At 44.1% G+C, this 20,855-nt stretch overlaps 1 protein-coding gene across 1 annotated transcript in view; it reads left to right on the plus strand.

Moving 5' to 3' along the window:
* Positions 1 to 20,855, plus strand: part of LOC8031598 (ATP-binding cassette sub-family A member 2-like) — a 68,187-nt gene that overhangs the window by 16,065 nt on the left and 31,267 nt on the right. Inside the window, exons 2-7 of the mRNA XM_040213781.3 lie at positions 682 to 922; positions 1,958 to 2,164; positions 3,602 to 3,780; positions 10,219 to 10,369; positions 11,291 to 11,445; positions 13,441 to 13,596. Of these exons, the coding sequence (XP_040069715.3) occupies positions 682 to 922; positions 1,958 to 2,164; positions 3,602 to 3,780; positions 10,219 to 10,369; positions 11,291 to 11,445; positions 13,441 to 13,596 (1,089 nt within the window). The remainder of the gene's footprint in view (positions 1 to 681; positions 923 to 1,957; positions 2,165 to 3,601; positions 3,781 to 10,218; positions 10,370 to 11,290; positions 11,446 to 13,440; positions 13,597 to 20,855) is intronic.

Raw genomic sequence — 20,855 nt, forward strand, 5'->3', positions numbered from 1 at the left:
GCAAACACATACACACAGGCGAAAAGCGCGCACTGTCACGGTCTACCAGCCTCGAAGGATGTGCTCAAAGAAAGACTATGAAAGCCGTGACGTTGCACATTCGGCGTTATTTGATTGACGACATAAGCTCATAGCATGCACTGCACTTCAACAACATAGTCACTCCTTCTCCGTCCTTCTCTAACGCCCACACCTTTTACCTTTATGTTTGCTTTTTTTACACCCGGGCGTCGACGGTAGCGCTGCATGGTTTGGCCCAAGATAGCAGGCGGCAATCTTCAAAGGTTGTCGCTACTTTTCCGTATAAAAAGGCTTTAGTGCAAGTATACCCGTTTGCACCTCAAGAAAAAAGGACGTTTTGCTCAATGTTCATACGCCGTGAGAAGTAGTTCTTACAAGATTTGCGTGTCGGAGGCAGAAGCGAGGCTTTTGGCGTTTGAAACGTGTAAGTCTTGATAAGATAACATGAATCTAATCTAAAATGCACCAACATATATCTCAATTCTCAGTATAAAGACGAAAATAAGTAATGCTCCGCCAGAAACCGTACTTTTTTTACTACGGTTCTTGGGGTGAAAACGACTTTAGTCCCAGACTTAAAACGCGCATCCATTACACAGGGCCCTTCCATTGCCAGATTCCTGTTCGTTCGTTCACTGTCCCTTTATTTTCTCCATTCAGGAAGTTTTGCGTCTGATGGGTCTCCTCGAGTCTGCATACTGGTTAGGGCATTACTTGACCGGCGTCATCGCGGGCACTTTGAGCAGCGGACTCGTCATCGCCTGCATGGTACTGGTCAAGAAAGAGGTGTCTTACTTTCCCCTAGAGCGCACCAGCGTGAGCCTGCTGGCAGTCACCTTCTTCTTCTTCTGCTGCCTCTACACCATGCATGCGATGCTCGTCGCCAGCTTCTTCAGACACGGTGCGTTGAAGGCGTCGACCCTGCTTATCGGCTACGTTGTTGGGTCTATCAGTTGACAAGATCCATGGAAGTGAGACATTCGAAAACGGTCCCTCTCTGTTGCCCGCACGCGAGCACCACTCCCGCGGGGAGAGCAAATATTTGCAGAAACTTTAGGCTCATTATCAAAGCCACATAAAATCAGTTTCCACCGCAGGCGATGCGCATCCAGCGTGTTATCGGTTCCGCCACTTTTGTCCGCAAGGCGGACTAACAGCGCCACGGAACAGACACGCCACGAAAAGAAACCAGGTGTTCTAGGAAGCTTGTCAACTGACCTTGATCTAGCCTAGTAACTTTGATTATTGTAAGGATCCCGTCCTCCTTAAATGCAGTCTCAGGAACTCCTGGAGAAATACTTATCCGCAATCCCACTCGGAACGCCAGTCGTTGGTTTTTATTTAATAAATTCCATCAATGGGAATGACGAGCTGTATTGTGACCCAATATCCATGCACTATGAGGGACTAAAACAAAACGTTCACTCTTTTTGACCGAGAATAGGCTTTTAGCGAAATTATTTTGGGGAAAATGCAAGACACAAAAGTGAGACGCCAAAGCTTTACGACCCGGTGAAAAATACACCAGCCAATGGGAGTGGGACACAACGAGTGGCGCCTGACCCCTATTGGCTGGCTCAAGCGAAATATGACCATTGTTATAGGCAACGGTTTTTATTTGTTAGCCGCGGTAGGAAAGTTACTGTACAAAAGCGATTCCACCAAATTTTTAACTAAAAAACGTATTCAACGTATGAGTTTTTGTCAGGTATAACCAAAATACTACAGAAGTTTTTTTGTTTTTGTTTTTTTCGGTAAGAGTGAATCCATGGTGTTGGAGCAGGACACCCCCTGCCCTTCTTATTTATTTAACTGATTCAAGGAAGAACAGTTATGCAGAATTCGCTGTAGTAGAGTATAACCTCGGAGAGATATGAGAGTGTGTGATGATGGTCTTTTGTTTTGCTCCCTGCAATAAATTCCATGAATTCCGCAGCCAGCATAGCGGTCACATTTGGCGTCATCTACTGGTTTCCGCTCACCCTCTTCCTGCCCTGGCAAATGGTCGAAGGCTTCGAATCTCCACTCGGGGCTTACATCTACGCCGATCGACATTTTAAACTGTTGTCCTCTGCCACGCCTTGCCTGGGCACCTACTGGGTGCTCAAGATCATCGGCCTCTCCGTCGATTACACAGGTGGAGGTTTGGATTTTACCTGTCAGACTGTCATTTGTCAATCTAACCATATTGTTTTTTTTTTTTAGACTTTGCAATATGTAGGAGTTGAATAATTACATTTGTTTTTATAGGAAAATTTTATAATTGTAGTATAGCCCTCATGGATGACGAAGGATTTCGTCTAGATTTGTGGTGCTCCGGAAATTACCGGCGCACAGGCGGGCAAAAGGAACGCATGAAATCCACCTTTTTTTTTTTAATCGCTAGGTCGAGGTGTTTGAGCAGAGAACGCGCGTGCACTCCACGACCTCTGTCACGAGCATCTCGCTTAAAAGCCTGTCGTGGTCGCTCGTGAATTCATAGAACACAAATATATGTTTTCATACCAGAAGCTCTAGAACCAGGATATCAAAAAGGCGGATTAAGCGAAGGTAAACTTCGTTTTTATTTTTTTTATTTAAGTCTGTTCGTAATGTTCATACACCATCTTTTACTGTAAAGCAAATTGGGCCGGGCCTTTCAATAACTGTAAAAATAACTTCTATGGAGGTATTGATTTATTAGGGAACGCATTAAACTCCCTCAAGATGGACTTTTAAGTTCATTATAAAAATAAAATTCCAAAATCCAGATATGCTCCAGGGCGAAAACATAGTTTCTAAAACATATGATGGCACCTCCCTTACGTCCAATCACTTATCTTGGCAGCTAACTAGTTATTAAGATGCTGAAGTCTTTAGGTTTTCCTCGGTAAGCTATAGACCTTTGCAAAAGTCGGGTTCTGTGAGGTGCCATCTTGGTCTGCTGAGCTGTGGGACGCCTTTTGAGCATGCGCTGTTGCTCTGTTGTTCGGTATTTCAGACTGTGCGCATGCGTCTACAGCTCAGTGACTCAGCATTTTGCACCCGAGGGATAAGCGATGGAAATGTCTATACGGAGAACAAGTGGCCTGCTTCTTGCGTAGGAGTTGCGTTGACGTCATAGCGACGCCGAGCTCTGATTGGCTTGGATCGGAAGGACAGTGGGTAGACCTCGATGCTAGGCGCCTTGAGGTCTACCCATTATCTTTTGTTTTCCATCAGCCAATAAGAGCTTGGCGTTCTGGCATTATCACTACCCCCGTGCAAGAAGCAGACGACCTTGCGATTCGCATGTTTTAAGTGGCAAGCTCACGGGTTAGGACTGCAAGATTTTAATAAGAGCTATTCGACGGTCTGGGGTGGTACAGCTCGGATTAGTGAACGCTGTTTTAAATTAAGGCGTGGTTAAGCAGGCGATATTTCCAACAATAACCTACGTGGGCACACTTTCGCTAAGCCTGAAAAAAGGTCAACATTTTCTTCTTATTTTTTTTTTTGGGGGGTGGGGGGAGAGGGAGTGGAGTGCTTTCTTGACACCTCAAATATTTGTTTTAATAATGCCAACGCTAGCCTGCATTACTGCTTATTGTATGACTTATAGGTAGCGCCAACTGGGAGTTGATAACGAAGAATGTTTTGGAAATGGACAACGTCTCCATACTGGAAATATGGTCTGTCATGGCGGCCACATGCGTAACCATCGCACTCTTTCTGTGGTATTTTACGAAGATTTTTCCCTGGACAGCGGGAATCCCACAGCCCTTCTACTTCCCAGTCACGGTAAGGAAAGGTCGGACTGGCGTTAAAAGAAGTCAATCGTTCTTCTGTCGATAACAAGAACGTAAAAACAGCGATGGGCGTCGTCTTTTTCTGTGTTCGGGCCTGCTTGTTACAGAAAATAGCGTTTTCTCTTGGATGTCAGAGCTATAAATAAGAATCAACAGGACAATCTGTGCTTACGTCTGCTTGTTAACGTATGTTGTGCCTCAGAGACGCTCTATTGCTGCAGCGCTCGCTGCTTGCATTTAGCGAAGTACGGCTCGTCGGGACTGCTAATTGGAGTTGGATTGGTTTTAATTGCGCCGCTCTAATAAGGGTTAAGCTCTCCCGTTGTAACTTGCTGTGACTATGAAAAAACGGTATGTTCATCGCTGAGCGAGAAGTTGGAGTGCTGTAAACTCTACGCTTGGGTTCTTGTTTACAAAAGGAAGCTGCAACAGTAGTTTCCATCAACTGGCATCTCTAACCCCTACACTATAGGAGAAGAGATCCTACTGTCGCGCCTCATGGCGACTAAATTGAGTACTAAACCAATGGTGACGACAACAACGACACGAATTATTTGTTAGCTAACGCTCGGCTGACGTAGCCGAACTCCGTTTCACCGTTTGGCCAGGGCTCGTGCTCGGTCTGTGCGATTCAATTGGAGTTCTAGTCGAACGCTGAGGCATTTACTCCTGTCCAGTTTGTTGCACCGCGCTCGATTGATGATGCTTAAGTGAAGAATCGAGAGTGCTCTCTTAGGTACGTATAGCCATCAATATGGAAAAAAAGTTGGACAATTAGGTTCACCTATAGTTCCATCTCCTCGCCAATACATTATAGGGTGATAAAAAGTGTATATCATTCAGCTAAAAGTCTCTAGCGACAACATTTGCCAATTTGTAGAAGAACGGGTCTTTTATTTGTTTGTTTCTAGAAACGCAGGCGGTGTTATGGGTTGCCTTTAAAAAAACTAAATGCATTTTGAAAACTACAGCGTTCTTTGTTATACATGTCACTTTGCAGTTCGGCTACTGGTTTCCAGAGCGGCACATCAAAACGGTACCTGCTTCTCCACAAGTACTCAGTCACACGCGCTTCGAAGACGAGCCTAGAGAAGAAAAGCCTGTCCTGGTGGTCCAAGGACTGAGAAAGGTCGGCCGATGTTTGTGGATAATTGAATTTTTGAAGCTTCGCCGTAATTACCTTTTGTCGTATGCCTGAGTAACGCGGCTTCTTTGACCGCTATATATTTAGAAAACAACTTACGCGTACATGCGAATCAGTCCAGCAATAGCGGCAACCGCGGTGCCGCGCATAAGCGATGCGGTGCAGAAAAAAAGAGTGGTGTCCGCATAAAAAAAATCATTGGGGTGCGATGTTTTGCTATCGGTGCGGATCTCTTTCTCTTTTCTGCGTTCGTATTGTGGACTGTACGTCTTCCTAGCAACGTCTAACTACTATATATAGTGGCCTCCACAAAATAAACCAGACTTACTGCAGCGCCAAACTTGGCTTGAGTGGTGTGACGTACGGCGATCCTTACACTCTAAAAAAATCTGGAGCGTCTGCTTCCGTACATTGCAGCTCTCCCAAATGCCTTGCGGCAGAGCAGAGCCCCAGATTTCTTAGAGTCTACCGCGTAGGCGGCGCAGAATGCACGCTAATGAACGAATCGGCAATGACGTTCGTTATAGAGATCAGCATGAGCTCGAGTGTTGTATCGAATCGACTTACCTCGGACTCTACGAGTTTACGAGTCTTCGGTGGCCTACCGACATCGAGTAGGTAGTCGACAGGGTCTACGGGTTGTGTTCCCTGCGACGCCAAGACACTCCCAGCGTACACTCTCGGTGTTCCAGACTACATGACAATTCTCACGCGTTCATGGTGGAACATATCAAGTAAATTAATTCCTTCGACAACATTTCTCCGTGCATTCACCCGTAGCAAAACGGTTCCCGCTCAGACGATTGTCGTCCGACGGCTTCTCGTTTTTTTTTTTGTTTTTTTTTTTATACGGCTGCTATCCACGTTATCGGAAAAATTAAACGCGTCAAGCATTCATCTCGACTTTTTCACGGTTCTTTCGGTGGAGCCCCAGTCTACACAACACTACAGCGTTCTGACGAGAAAGCCGGGTTTTCTCTCGCTTCTTCCAAAATAAGATAGCAGTGCCCGATTCGCCTGGCGTTTCTTGCCCACACCTCCAGGCCGTAAGTGCGCCCTAGAGCCGTCACCGGGGCGTGGCGTAAAAGAGACGAGTTTGTACTTAAAGGCCCGTTCACACACTTGGAACCGAGTAAGAGCGATTGAGACAAGACCGGTTTTTAAGCTTCTTGCGACGGGCTAGGGCTGGTTGCGCTGCTGCGGATTAGGCCCTATACCGTGGCAAGATGTTCAAAAACCGGTCTTGTCTCGGCCAGTCCTATTCGCTTGCAAGTGCGTGAACGGGCCTTCGCCTGTTTACGAGTCATAAATTCAAAATTAAACATCTTGGAAATCTCAGAAGGGCCACGAACGTTGCGTCCGCTTGGATGCACTCGCTGTTTCAGGAACATTGTTCGCGAGATATATACACAAAACATTCGTTCTTGCTTCAGACACTGATATACGGCTCCCGGAATAAATCAGAAGAAGGTTTTCGCCGTTGTTATTTACAATTATGCGCACGTTTTACGCAAGAAAAAGGACAAGGAAAAAAGTACCAACGCTAACAGCTAAAAAAAGGAGGAGGAAGTTTTCGATTACGGATAGGATTTGATAGCTATGTGTTACGCACGGTCCGCTGGACTTGTTGCTGTTCGTTGTTGGCGTGTGCCCCTACTGTTACCTTGAACACTTTTCGAATAAAGTTTCACACCCCACCTGCTGCCGCGTTTTTTTGAGCGAGCACATTTATTTGTTTACTTACGTCGAGCTTCCCTCGCGTTTCTTATATACGGTTTCTAAGTGCGCTGAGGCGAACACCTGCCCATATGAAGAGTTTCACATATCTGAAAAAACCTGAGACGGCGGACGAAGTACGGGAGAAGCACAAGACGTCTGAAGTTGAGACGTTTTGTGTTTGTCCCATTCTTACTCCGGCGTCTACGGTTTTTTTTTTTTTTTTTCAAATCTGTGTAACATTAACTAGCTCGTCTGTTTACTTACTCTTTCTTCAATGAGCAGTTCGTAAAAAAACCAATCTTTAATCAAAACGTTTATGCACTAGAATCCAAATACCTCAGTCTATCGCCGATTTTCATCCCTTGTTTTTGAAACTACTTTCAGCGCTTCTTCTTTTGACCGCGAGGCGCTGCGTACATCTGATTCACTCGAAAAGGCTGCAGGGCAAACATGCCGCCCCAGCTTTCTGCCCTAGCCGCTGGGTGCCGTCGATTACGCTAGAGTCGCGAGCATTATTAAATATTCTACACATTGAGGCCTACGGGATCATTTACTTCTAGGTAATATTGTCTAAAGTCACCGAATACTGGGAAAGTAGAGCCAAGCTCCTCGCATGGCCGACATTTTGGTTCATGGAATAAGCAATTTCTCTTTTGTTGAGCCAATGGGCGTGTTCAGTAGCGGCTCCCTCAGCTCCGAACGGAGTCACCCGAGTGGGAGTCTTCGAATCGCCTACTGAACGGCAAAAAAAAAAAAAAAATAAAATAAACCACGGCTCAAAACCTGCTTCTCCGCAACTTTCGCTTCCTCCCCTGTGCCAGACGGTCTCCGAATAAACTGGAAGCAGATGATGGCGAGCACGGTCGCTTTTATTTGACGCCGGTATTGAAGAAGTCTTGACAAAGTCGTTGAAGAAAAAGCGGGTGACTGTACACATCAGCGCTGCTGTTCAAAGCGATGCAACCCGATCGAGCCCTTCGCTTGGCGGTGCAAAAGCAGCTACTGTTATAAAAACCAACAAAAACGTCGTCAGCACACGCAAAATATAAGGCTCGGCGAATCTACGCCGCCGGTTGCGATACTTTTATACGGCCATACGTTTGTTCTACCCTTCGGAACGAACTTCATACAAAATGTATCCGTATACACACGGGAAGTTCGGCCGTGCTCGGCGATCAAGGTTTTGTCGGCCGAAGAGAGCGTCAGCGTCAGCCAACGTCAACGTTACTAAAACACTCAGTTGGGAAACTCGAAGTCGAAACCTGGGCCGCTGGCGTCCACCGAGACCGAGCTAAATGCGACAACAGCGCCACTCTTTTTCGTTTGTCTGTACTATGGTCACCTCGAACTTTTTGAAAGCCTGTTTTTGCGTAAAAACAAACGGAAAATACTCTTTTTGTATGAAATTTATTGGAGTTTAGTACCAAATGATGGGCGCGTGATGTTTTTATCATCTTTAGTTCGCAAGGTTTTGCGGAACTATTAATATTGTTTTTATACAACCATGCCTCAGCGGGCCTTTCAGGTTGCGCGTTCCGACCTAGGTGCATTTTAACTTCGGCAGTTCGACGCGGCGCGTCCGCCGGGGTGACGGGGGTGGTACCCCGGTAACCTCTACCGCTATATCTGTTCTTATCGCCAAAATAGAAGTCACGTGCAGTTCCTCGAGTGGCCGCTGCGGGAGAAATGGTGGCGTTGTGTTCGTCATTAGCTCGGTGCTCGAAGACAGATTGGGGCCACTTTTTCGAAGCTGTCTCTATGGGAGTTTCCCAACTGAGTGTTTTAGTAACATTGGCCAACGTGCACCCCGATTTAGCTACGCAAACAAAACATCAATCGGGATCATGCTGTGCGTGAGTGTCTAACCGGCTACCGAATGCGCGTTCATACCCTGCCTTGCTCTGTTCAGCGCGGACAGGACTATCGTCAATATTCACCGAGTTTCCGTGCAACGGCGATCAAGACACGGCGTCAAATGAACGTTTACGCTGTTTATTAGCCTATTCACACCCAACAAAATAGGGTCCAATGCATTTTCCGAAAAGAGCCCTACCTGGAGAAGTATTCGAACGTGTTATTCGTCTTACCTTCAGCACATTTCATTAACAAAAACGAGCAAACCGCAAACCTGCGACAGAACCGGCGCAGCTTATCCCACCAATTTGTTTTTCTCTTTTAGCGCCGGAAACCGTCACCAGTCAGGAAATGACGTCATCTTTAGCTCCTTTGACTCTACGTGCACCGTCTCCAGACTCTGGGCTTCGGAGTTTGACTCCGAAGCCCCGGAGTTACGTGCACCGGAAGTGACTTTTGGCCGTCCAGTGGAAGGAGTCAGTGACTCCTTGACTCAGGGGCCGCTACTGAACGCGTCCAATCCGAATTCCCGGTTACAGGTTGCTTTATGAAGACATTTATTGAATCCGAGATTTTGTTACCGACATCTCGGCGAAACAAAGTGCCCATTCTTCCTCCGCCGCCACATGTGGCGTCGGTGCTCGGCGGCATTGAAAAATACTTTTCCTGTCTTTAATTCCGCGAGAACAGTACAATTGTAAGAAATCTATAGATATAAGCATGGTTGATAAGTTCATCACATACACAGTGCCCAAGACGTTTCTATTGGTGACGAACGCTTTCAGTACGCATATAATGCTCCGTAGCCATCATGGCGCAACTGTTTGAGACCGACCATATCGAAGCTTCCGAGATCTGAAAAGACCGAAATGGCAATTTGCCATAATAACTGAGACCAATCGGTCACTCATCCTCCGAAGTTTAGCCGTCTGTATGCTATTACATGTTTGTCTCCGGCTAGCAGGCAGGGAAGGCAATGTCGCAACTTTCCCAGGATACAGCCACTTTAGTAATACCAGAGGCCCTGCTTATAATCGTGTGCCCAACACACATACCAGGCGACGTGCTAGTAACCACTTTAGTCTGGTATTATCTCGTGTTTGCGGTGGATATTACATCCTACTGAGCATTACAAGGATTACGAGTTTGCGGAGAACACGCAGCTTCAACGGCGTTCTTCGCTGTCGCCACAGAACCTGCTGCTTTTTCATGAGAATACATCACCAATATTACGAGCACTGTGACACATCCTTGCAATCTTCCAGGTGTAAAACAAGACACGAGATAACGTGTACACCACGCGGGTGTTTCATGTCGGTGACAACACGGGGTCAATAATTCCCACCTCACTCGAAGTTTTGGTTTCGTTTCATGACCATGGTCAGAACCACAGCACATAAAAACATTTAGGTTTTCGTAAAACTTCGACGTAGCGGAGTTTATTAGTACTTCTCGTAGTGAAATCAACCACTTTTCAGAAATTCTTGTTTAGGAGGAAATAAAACTGCATTCCTTTAAATAAAAAAAAAAAATCACACAGACGATTGTAATAAAGACATTTCACTTCGAGAAAAGAACATGAGCCGTCTGCGTCACGTCGCAATGTTTTGGCTTAAAACATCTACATTTTCCAGAGACTTCCAAACAGGGCCAGCTCGGTTGGTTACGTCGATCAACTTCCACTAGAATACAATAACCTATTTCCTACTTCAGTTGAAACGATCCTTTCTCCTGTACATCTTACAGGAATTTGGTGAACTCAAGGCGTTGGACGGCGTTGACTTGAAAGCGTATCCGCGCCAAATAACGGTGCTTCTCGGTCACAACGGAGCTGGCAAAACCACCCTGATGAATATTGTTACCGGTAACAAAATACACGCTTTTTTGCCTATTTATTTACAATTTATTACATAACTTTCTTTGTCAAAAACGTATTTAATGCCCAAAATGTGTATTTCTATTGAAAGAAAAAATATTTTGCAAAAAGTCAGCAGCACAGAAATATATATTATATAATACAACTAGATACCTGATAATGTAATTCAAGATGGTGGTTAAAATTCGTTCCTCTTATTACAACGCTTGGGATGAAAAGCATATTTTCAATGTTTCATTCTCGATGCTCACCTACCGAACAAAATAACGGAGCAATAAAAATTGTGGGACATTTTTCCTAAGCATACACTGAGGGCGATGGGGACATTTTTATTTCAATATGTATAAGCGTTTTGGGCACAATCTAATGGCTTGTCGAGCAATAAAGAATTTATGCCTGATTAATTTTTTTAGAGCGAAACTTGCGGAATAGTTTTTGAATGAAGAAAGTGTTTCAAATTAAACATCTAAGGTATTTTGCTTTCTTTAAAAATCAACATTTTATGACTGTCGCTCCTTCTTTTTGTTACAATGTTGAACGGGATAGTTCTCTAGCTTACTCGAAATAATTCCAGGGTTTTCTGTTTGTTTGTTTGTTTGTTTGTTTACATAAAATATTATACCAGGAAGTTCAAAATAAAAATAGTCAGGGGACCATTTTTCATGCCCTTTTATACGCTTCCCATTGGTTAAGGCAGCGGTCACAAAACTTTACTCCATTTATTTTTGTCTATATACTAAAATAAAACAGGTCCAGCATCGCATTGGTACGTAACCAATTTGTGAAATTATTTGCTAAAATCAACAACTTGGAAAGAGTGCAATTTCGCTATAGAGATTTTAGTCTTTGCTATTGCTCGAGATGTGGAATACGAGTGCCTATAACGTTCATTACCTTTCCATCGCGTAGGTATGTTTTCTCCGACCAAAGGAAAGGTGATTGTCTGCGGTATCGACGTGGCAAAGAACACCGAGAGAGCTCGTGAGAATGTCAGTTTCTGCCAGCAGCACAATGTTTTCTTCAGCGACCTCACAGTCTGGGAACATCTCATGTTCTTTGGATCGGTAGGGCATTGAACGCCATCGCATGCGCCTACATCGACATAACCATTATGTCCCGCCAAATATATCAACCTCTAAACTATATGGCCACTCTTAAGAAAAGTAGGGCCCATTAAGATTCTTGATTGGTGATTCTTCGTTCGGCGTTCTTGATGCCGCAATGGAATTATCTGTGGAGCGATCATAAGATGTCTAAGACTCCCCACGTCCCTTAGGCTGTGAGTAACTCTAGTGACGCAGATTCACCGCGCAGCCAATAAGATTGCCGCATTAGCCGAATTCTAAACTTCCAGTCGTGAAGCGAGTGAACGTAACTGCCTTGCGATTTTTCTGTTGTCGCTGACTACAGTAAAAATAATTCATTATTAATAACGATAGTGTTGGTGTTTCATACTGACTAAATTTCCTGCCTGTACACAACCCTATGACGCGCTCGACGGACGAACCAATGATCTAAGCAGTTAGACAAATGAGGCAGGTAGACGGTATCGTAGTCGAATATCCAAACAGTCTCAGTGACGAAAGAAGTGGACATTTTTATACCGCAGTCAGACAGACACATTAAACGCCTTCAGAACCAACTTTTTTAAAGAATTGGCGAATTAATTCGCGACATTGCGCTTATCGGCGTTCTAATGCAAGACGATAGAGTTTTGTGTTTTGATAGCATCTCGGGAACATGTAAAAGAAGTTTGAGTGTAAAAGACTAGAACCTCCTTCGACTGGAGGGAGATATGCAGCGACGCTTCAAAGCAACGCCGTATATATATATGTACGCTGAAGTATACTTCAGCTGAACTACCGAGTTCGCATATGGTCGTGAGTCTAAGTATTAAGATCATCTGAGGGCAAGAAAAATTCAAAACCTCCGATCTACCACCTTAATTTGAGTTCTCTGAAGTTCGGCAGAAGGTATGGTTACCAATCTGGATGGACAATGTTTAGTATCTGAAATTCGTTGACAGCGCAAACAAGGCAGCGTGGAACGTGAAGGGCATGTAGCTTAAACTTTTGAGGTCGAATATATCGCACAAAATTTTATAGATAAGAATAGTAAAATAAATATTTATGTTTTCGTCCACGCTCCTTATAGCGGTAGTTCGGTTTCTAATCCTCCAATATCGCGACAGCTCCGGCTCCAGAGAGCAGGAATGAGTCGGTGTCTGGTTGATCTTAACGCGATTCATGTCATTTCAAGTGAGTCGAGCAGATCGAAAACTTTAATGAAGCAGAAAACTTGCCGCGACGTCGAGTAATTACCATATTACCTATTATACTAACTATTGTGTCTCGAAGTGTTCGACGGTTGATTCACTGTTGTAAGCAGCCGCTTTCGCACCCACTTTCACTGTCGCTTATTGTGGTACCGAGTTTCTTAGATTTATTTGCCTTGTTGAGCAATATCCCTCTGTAAGTAGCTTAACTGGCATGCCGCGTACCCCAAAATGGTCCTAATAATTAAACGTAAAACCGAACGGGTTTACACAAAATTAGTGCAAGCAAAAACCCTTTAAAGGGATGGTGAACCGAAAATTGGATTTCAAAAAAACAATGCTGGAGATGTAGGCGGGACGCTACAATCCCTACACCACTACTAGTAAGGCGATATCTCAAATGAACGGCCGTATTTTTGGAAAAAGAAGTCGAGATTGAACCAGGCCGACGAGGCGCGTGACTGTCAAGATACCTAGTTTCCTCCTCTCTTCGCTTCACTCTCCAAGGCCGCGAGGCGGAGAAGACGCGAGGCCGTTCCCTCTCCCTCTCGGAGAAACATGACGTCAACATTCCTGCCAAATGCGCCTCTTTTTTTTTTAAAAAATACGGTCATCCGTTCGAGGTATCGCTGTATGAGTGATGTTTTGGTGTTTGTAGCATGCCGTTGCACGATTTTGCCGCGTTTTTTGGGGAATCCAGATTTCGATTCAGCGTCCCTTTAAAGCCTTCTTTCTCTTTTTATGAAGTGCAGTGTTTATAGTTTGAAGGACTCCTCCGTTTCAGCTGAAAGGTGTCCATCACTCCGTGATACGAGAGAAGATTTCCCGCGTTCTCGAAACCGTCAAGTTGTCCGACAAATGTTACAGCTTCTGCAACACCTTGTCAGGCGGAATGAAAAAACGGCTCAGCGTCGCAATCGCCACCATCTCCAGCCCCAAGGTCAGACCCCGGTTTCTTCTTCCTATTTGTCCGTACTGCGCCTATAGCAATGTCCATCGTTTCGGAAAGGGGGGGGGGGGGTGTATTTGGAGTGTCCGAGTGTAAGAAATTATTGCAATTTTTCAAGCTTATAAACAAGGGAAAATTATACTTTTTTTTTTGAAAATCATTCTGAAATTTAGGCCGGGTATTCAATTATATATATATATAATTGAATAAAATTAGCAATGGAGACTATTTATGGGGTTTCGGACACAAACGTATTTAATTCACGCGGTCGAATGTCATCGAGAAAACAAGTAGCGGTGCAGACACCTGGCCCGGATTGCTAGAAGTAGTGTCTCAGTTGAGACTGCTCAAAGAAAGCGCTGCCAAGGCTTGGGCACGCGAGCGTCTGAGACTCGGCTTAAGCTCGAGCGCTAGCCTTGACAGCGCTTTCTTTGAGCAATCTCAACTGAGACTCTGCTTCGAGCAAGCCGGCCCTGGATTTCGAGCTCATATTGTTTTCTCACTTTTCCACAAATGCTTGTCCAAATGCAGTGTCATTTGCGCTAGGAGCGTCTCTGTATCTGTGCTACACTCTTCCTGAACTTATCTCAACGTCGCAGATTTTCTACGTGGTGCACAACAAAGTCAGCGCAGAATTCTTTTTAGGGCCGGTTGCACCAACGCCGCTTAGCGCAAAGCGGAGCTTAGCCGGGAACTTAAGCTAAGTTTTGGTTTCGTTCGGTTGCACCAAACTCGCTTATCGCTAAACCCAGCACTAAACTACGCTTAACTTAAGCGCTCAACATTGGGCGCTTAGTTTTTGGTTGTTTCTTAATCCTGGATTAAAAACATGGCGGCTGGTTTGTGGCGGTCGACGCGGTGAACGAAATTGGTTGTACAAAGTGTTTTAGGCTACAACAGCGTGAGAGTTTCGACAGAATGACCTTCGATTGTGACAAGGATTCAAAATATCGTTGCGTGAAGTGTTTATCGACCCCTGTTTTAAAGTTGGCTCTCCACTTTCAGTGCGTGTTAGCCCTAACCGAGATACGTACGGAGCTGTAGGGCTCACGTCTGTCTTCGCGTTGGTTATTCTGTCCACGACCAACTCTATTGATTCTGTCAACAAGCTTATTCGTTTGTACTTTCTGATTTTCGCATAACTGTAACGTATTGTTATTTACCACTTTGTTTATTTCCGCTTGCAACGCATATCCTTCAATCCGATCAGCGCGTTGAATAGTGGCAGTACATGATCTCGGCGATCAGCTGATTCTCGACACCTCTGCCGTTTGCATCAGATTGCGGCGCTTTTAAATAATGAAATAGCAAAAATTAAATTTTTGTGGTTTTCTGAGTTTCGAGACAATCTTCAGTGAATGTTCCTTGTCTCGCGAGTAGAATCTTGGCTTCAGAAAACTGTATCGTTTCATAACCGTAACTTTTCTGGTGATCGAGCTTTTTAGGAATATTTTGGCGACGACAAACCGTAACGACTACAATACGAGATTCGTTCAGCGCTGTATTGGGGCAGGCTGGGGCCGGTGATGCGAAGAGACGATCGTTCTCATCGGCATGGTGTGATGTACTAGTGGGAGTTTTCGTACTTCGAAGTCTGCCGCCGTCTATTTGTATGAACTCCAGATCTGCCTATATCACTCGCGAACGAGCTTCTGGTTCTCTATCAGCAGAAAATTAAAGAAAGAAAAAACGGTTCTGGGTGACCTTTGCGTGTTCGAAAATGACAGTTTGTACGATCATCAAGGGATCTATCTACCAGTAGTATCGCTTTGGTGTATTGGTAGTTATACCTTCTTTCCCCTTCACTAACACAAAATATACGTACTTCCATTACCAAAGGGTTTGACACAATCAAGCCATTTAAAGGTGTCATTTCTGTGGTGACTGCACACCCCTTTCTATGCAGTCACCAACGGTAGAACATGCCGATCTCAGTTGCGGTAGGCGCACTGTGCAGAAAAAGTTGGTCCACCAGCTGTTGATCGGAAGCATTCTGGTACAGTATCCAAATCACTGGATAGGAGCATTGTTTTTAACAAATGGGCTTTTAAGGCAGATGTTGAAAGAGATCAGGTTTGGTCTTTTCCTATGAGATGAAGGCTTCGTTTGGTTACACGACATCATGACACTAGTTGCAGCACCAGAGACGATTGCCTTAGGGAGGAAAGACAGGGCTCATGTTTGCATCTTAATGTTGGTGGTTAAGACCCCCCTTGAAAACAGTTGCATGCTGTGACTATCACATGCATTAAAGTTTTGTTCAACATCCCTTGAACTATGTGCTCCCATTTTGTTTGCTTAAAATGCTGTGTGCAGTGGCACAGGCAGGGGGGTAGTTTGAAAGGTCAAACCTGCCCCCCCCCCCCTCCCCCCAAACTCCCTCTCTGAAATCATCACTTTTTCTTTTTTTTTGTTAGTAAAGCAAGACAAATATTGAAGGACTACCACCCGACGGTTTGGGACGGCTGTGCCTGTATCCGTCAGTCGTACAGTACATTGACTACTATACGCAAATATGAAAGAAAGCCCCCCCCTCCCCCCCCCCCCCAAATATAATTCCTGCTACACCAGTGGCTGTGTGTATGCATACATAGACATATCCACCTTATGGAAGGGCAGTAGGATGCAGAGAAATGGCTGTTTTCCTGATTTCAAGTTCAGCCTGACAACTGGACACTGCACTTTCTGGCATTGTGGCAACAGCAATTCTTCATAACATGGTGCTTGAACTGATCGAAGCAGTACTTCCTGTGGATCTGAAGCTGTAAGGCATTGGTGTGTTTTCCTAGCTATGCCAACCGAACAGTCGCCTTGCAGGCTCTGATAAGAGCAACACTAAGACCATTCTCATCAACTGTGTGTTTACAACAAGTCTAAGTGCTCCTAGGCATGGCTTCAAAATGCTGAATGGGTATCATGAGCAACACCATCCTTTGACAAGTTTTCTGGTCAACAAGTGGATGCCCTGTATTGTAGAGAATCATGTTTACCTTTAGTTTTTATTAATTTCACAACTAGCTTTTTTATAAGTAATACTTTTTGCTGTACTCATGTATAATGGGGCAGCTTCTGCAGTCGTATTCTCCTACAATTCATTTGTGCAAGTGGTCTGGTACATCATTTGCACTGTTGTCACTGTCCCTAATCTCATTTTGTAATTGATAGACCAGAAGTCCAAGTTGGGCTAGTCTCATATTTGCAATAAGGAAGTGGTGGACTTAACACTTTGCCACCTTAGGCAGTCTAAAAGTGCCGCCTCCCCCTACACTCGCATAGACATACATGCGCACAGATTGTTTCACCCCAGTTCTAGGGTATTCTTGATGGTGGTTACCAACAGCCCCTCTGTAACAACTTGTATGAGGTTGAAGTTACTATGGTCTACAATGCCGTCTAATGATGAGATGCACAAAAGTTTGAACTTGGTTGTAGTAAAGTAATTTTTGATGCATTTCGAGCACAATGAAAATTGTTTGTTGGTGCAGTACCCCACAGACAAGCAGAGCAGCACAAAACATATCAGTCTGGATGAAGTCGACAATTCTCTTTATGAAGGCGTCTACTCCTATCAATATCTTCTAGTAATCATTGGTCAGTGTCTCCTCCATTCTCTGGGTTTTTCTTCTGGATCCGTGTTCCTTTGATTACATGGAGTTTCGTATATCTGAATCACATACTTGCCTAGAGCCACTTTTCAAAACTTGGCACCCACCCGCTTCTACCTAAACTGCTGCCATAAACAACTACTTACTTTGCATATTGATAAGTTTTTCACTGGAGATAGGAACTTTAAAGAAAAACAGGAAGCAACTGGGATGGAGCACTAGATTGTCAACATTGTAAGTGCTTACTTCGGTTTTTCTTGGTGTTTCACCTATTGCTGGTGTTTTGCTTGCCTCTAGGCTATCAGTTGTTTGTCTCGGCATCTTCCTGTAGCTGTTAATAATTCCCTAACCATATAGTAAAAATAATGTTAGAAACACCATAGGTGTTTTCTTTGTATTTTCAACAGAGTAGTCAGCAACTGTTAGGAGAATCCATTAGTTTATTGGAACTAGGAAATATGTGAAAGCTGTGAAAGTGAAAATAGGGTTCATACTGAGCTTAGAAGCACATAAGACATATTGTTATCAATAGGTGATGGCATGAGTGCCAAACTGCATATACAAAGTTCAATGTGGCACAAGCCAAACCTATAGTCACAGTATTTTACTCATACCTACAAGCCTCTAGTAAAAGTGACGAGTGTGGGGAATATGCTAATGTAGGATACCATCTTGAATGGTACAATAATGAATTCAGCATTCATATGTGTACCTAGAACCACACCGTATCAGAATCATATTCACCCTGTGGTCAGTGTACTGTGCCACAGCATATATGCCATGGCCCTCTCGGTACACATGTTACCACATGCTGTTCAGTGTGGTAGAAGCTAACAATCGTTAGGTAATCAGGTCCTTCAATATATTCCATTTTATTATTAAAATTAAATATAATTTTCACCAATGGAATGTGCTTTGTTGCAATGCACAAGTGTTGTGTGGTGAAGTAGGCATGAAGAAAACACCCTACACTGGCCCACAACATTTTTTGGCAATGCAGTGGAGGGTACAGGCACGCGTTCCCTCTCCCATTTTGAGCGCTGAATGAAGCTGTGCGCGGGCTCTCCTCCTCTTCACTGCATTTTTCAGACAGACAGACAGAGTACTGTATTTTAGTATTTTGGCTGCAGTTCGCATTTCAATAGATATTTGTGCTTAAATTACTCTTGGCTAATAGCTCGGCACTAGCCCAAGAGTCATGCCTTGCTTATTCAAACTTTTGATCGTCAAATTGCTTACGGAAGTGATTTGCATAATTAGCAAAAACACAAAATCTTCATGAAGGCTGATTTGTGCATCTTAATTATATATTTGGGAAAATAATTTACTAGGTAAGGGGTCGGCAACCTGTGGCCCACGGGCTAGCAGAACGATAATCACTCATCTAGTACACAGAAGATCGGAAGGTCACGTTTGAAAGTTGCATGTAAAAACCCCAAGTTAGCAGTCGTGCTGCATATGGAAGGTTTACCCTCTACAGTGGTGACACAAACCATCTAATTTCATAGCTGAGTGACTCAACACTCTCTGAAGATTAAACATCCCATTTGATTTTGACGTTTATGATCATAATAAAGTCAAAGTAGATAAGTTTGAATCTATAGAAAGATATAAATTGCATATGTAGTAGATATGACCATACAAGGATGCCTTGGTATAAATTCTATATGTATTCAGTTACCAAAATTGGCTCATGAAATAAAGAAATTGAGAAATATGTATGGTCAGAGCCAGAATATAGGCGCTAAAAATATCCATGTTATACGACAGTGATTAAAAAATTATTAGCACTTCTGTTATCTTGAACCTAGAGTTGGTCACTCTGTCTTGTCAGTCCTTTTCGTACAAGGTTGCTGTCTCTACGGTCACTGCTGTGCAGGCAGTTGTGACTGTGTGGTAGTTGTGGCAGTAGTGCAAGAAAGAATGGCTGCCCCGTCTGTAATTTGTACACTCTCCTGAGCCGAAATAAATATCTATGTGTCTATCTACAAGTGGAGGAGTCATTGTTTCCGTGGTCTGAAGGGGTGTCTGGTGCCAATATCTATCAAAAACTTTGTGCACACTATATCATGGAAATGTTTTGTTGAAAAGAAGTGTGTTTGAATGGGTACGGAAGTTATATGAAGGATCCACAAGTGTCAGCCATAACGGAGCGTATGCCAGTGCATGTCGACGACTGATGACGACAGTGAGCGTGCTTGTGGGCTCATTCTGCCGGATAGACGAGTGGCAGTAAAAGATGATAAATAATTTGCGAATCAGCCAAGGCTTTTCGCATGTCATAATTCATGGCAGGCTTGGGTTTTAAAACATTTTTATCTAAATAAAATCTACAGGCATGAATCATTCTTAATCACCCTTGTATTTAAGATTTTTCCTCCTTTTTTCTTCAGTTTATTATTGACAGATTTACTGCTCCCACCAGAGAGCATGGATGCTAGATTGTGCTTTGACATTTCTGAGTGGTGTTCTCTTTCAATGAGTCAGGTTTTTGTTTTAGGCCCGTGATTTTCGGAACCTGTAATCTCTTCCCTATAGATAGTTGCAACTGCCACAGTGAGAGAAAAGATCGGTATAGTAGTGTTAAGTGCCTCTAGAGGCTGGACATGCTTGAACCCTTCTTGTAGCCTCATTTTGCAAGGTGCTGAGACACATCCGCAGGGCATTGGGGGACCTCCAGAGGGCACTGAAATGCTGAGGACTATCACGTGATCGTCGTTGTCCCCAAATCATAGTCAATCATTGGTCTTTGACAATGCTGTTGCGACAAAGATTTCTATCTGGTGACCCAACGTCCCTCCAGACAGCACTGAAGTGATAAAAACTACCACGGGATGGTCGTTATCCTCAGGTTGTAGTCAATCATTGGTCTTAGATAGTACTTTTACAACAAAGTTTTCTATCTGGTGACCCAACTTGCCTCCAGATGGCACTGAAGTGCTGAGAACTACCACGGGATAGTTGTCATGCTCCGATTGTAGTCAGTCATTGGTCTTGGACGGTACTTTTACAACAAAGTTTTCTCTGGTGACCCAACTTGCCTCCAGACGGCACTGAAGTGCTGAGAATTACCACGGGATGGTTGTCATGCTCCGATTTTAGTCAGTCATTGGTCTTAGACGGTACTTTTACAACAAAGTTTTCTATCTGGTGACCCAACTTGCCTCCAGATGGCACTGAAGTCCTGAGAATTACCACGGGATGGTTGTCATCCTCAGATTGTAGTCACTCATTGGTCTTAGACGGTACTTTTACAACAAAGTTTTCTATCTGGTGACCCAACTTGCCTCCAGATGGCACTGAAGTGCTGAGAACTACCACGGGATGATTGTCATGCTCCGATTGTAGTCAGTCATTGGTCTTAGACGGTACTTTTACAACAAAGTTTTCTATCTGGTGACCCAACTTGCCTCCAGATGGCACTGAAGTCCTGAGAATTACCACGGGATGGTTGTCATCCTCAGATTGTAGTCACTCATTGGTCTTAGACGGTACTTTTACAACAAAGTTTTCTGTCTGGTGACCCAACTTGCCTCCAGATGGCACTGAAGTGCTGAGAACTACCACGGGATGATTGTCATGCTCCGATTGTAGTCACTCATTGGTCTTAGACGGTACTTTTACAACAAAGTTTTCTATCTGGTG

The sequence above is a fragment of the Ixodes scapularis genome, unplaced genomic scaffold, assembly GCF_016920785.2.
Source record: "Ixodes scapularis isolate PalLabHiFi unplaced genomic scaffold, ASM1692078v2 PGA_scaffold5__190_contigs__length_132052651, whole genome shotgun sequence".
Taxonomy (NCBI): Eukaryota; Metazoa; Arthropoda; class Arachnida; order Ixodida; family Ixodidae; genus Ixodes; species Ixodes scapularis.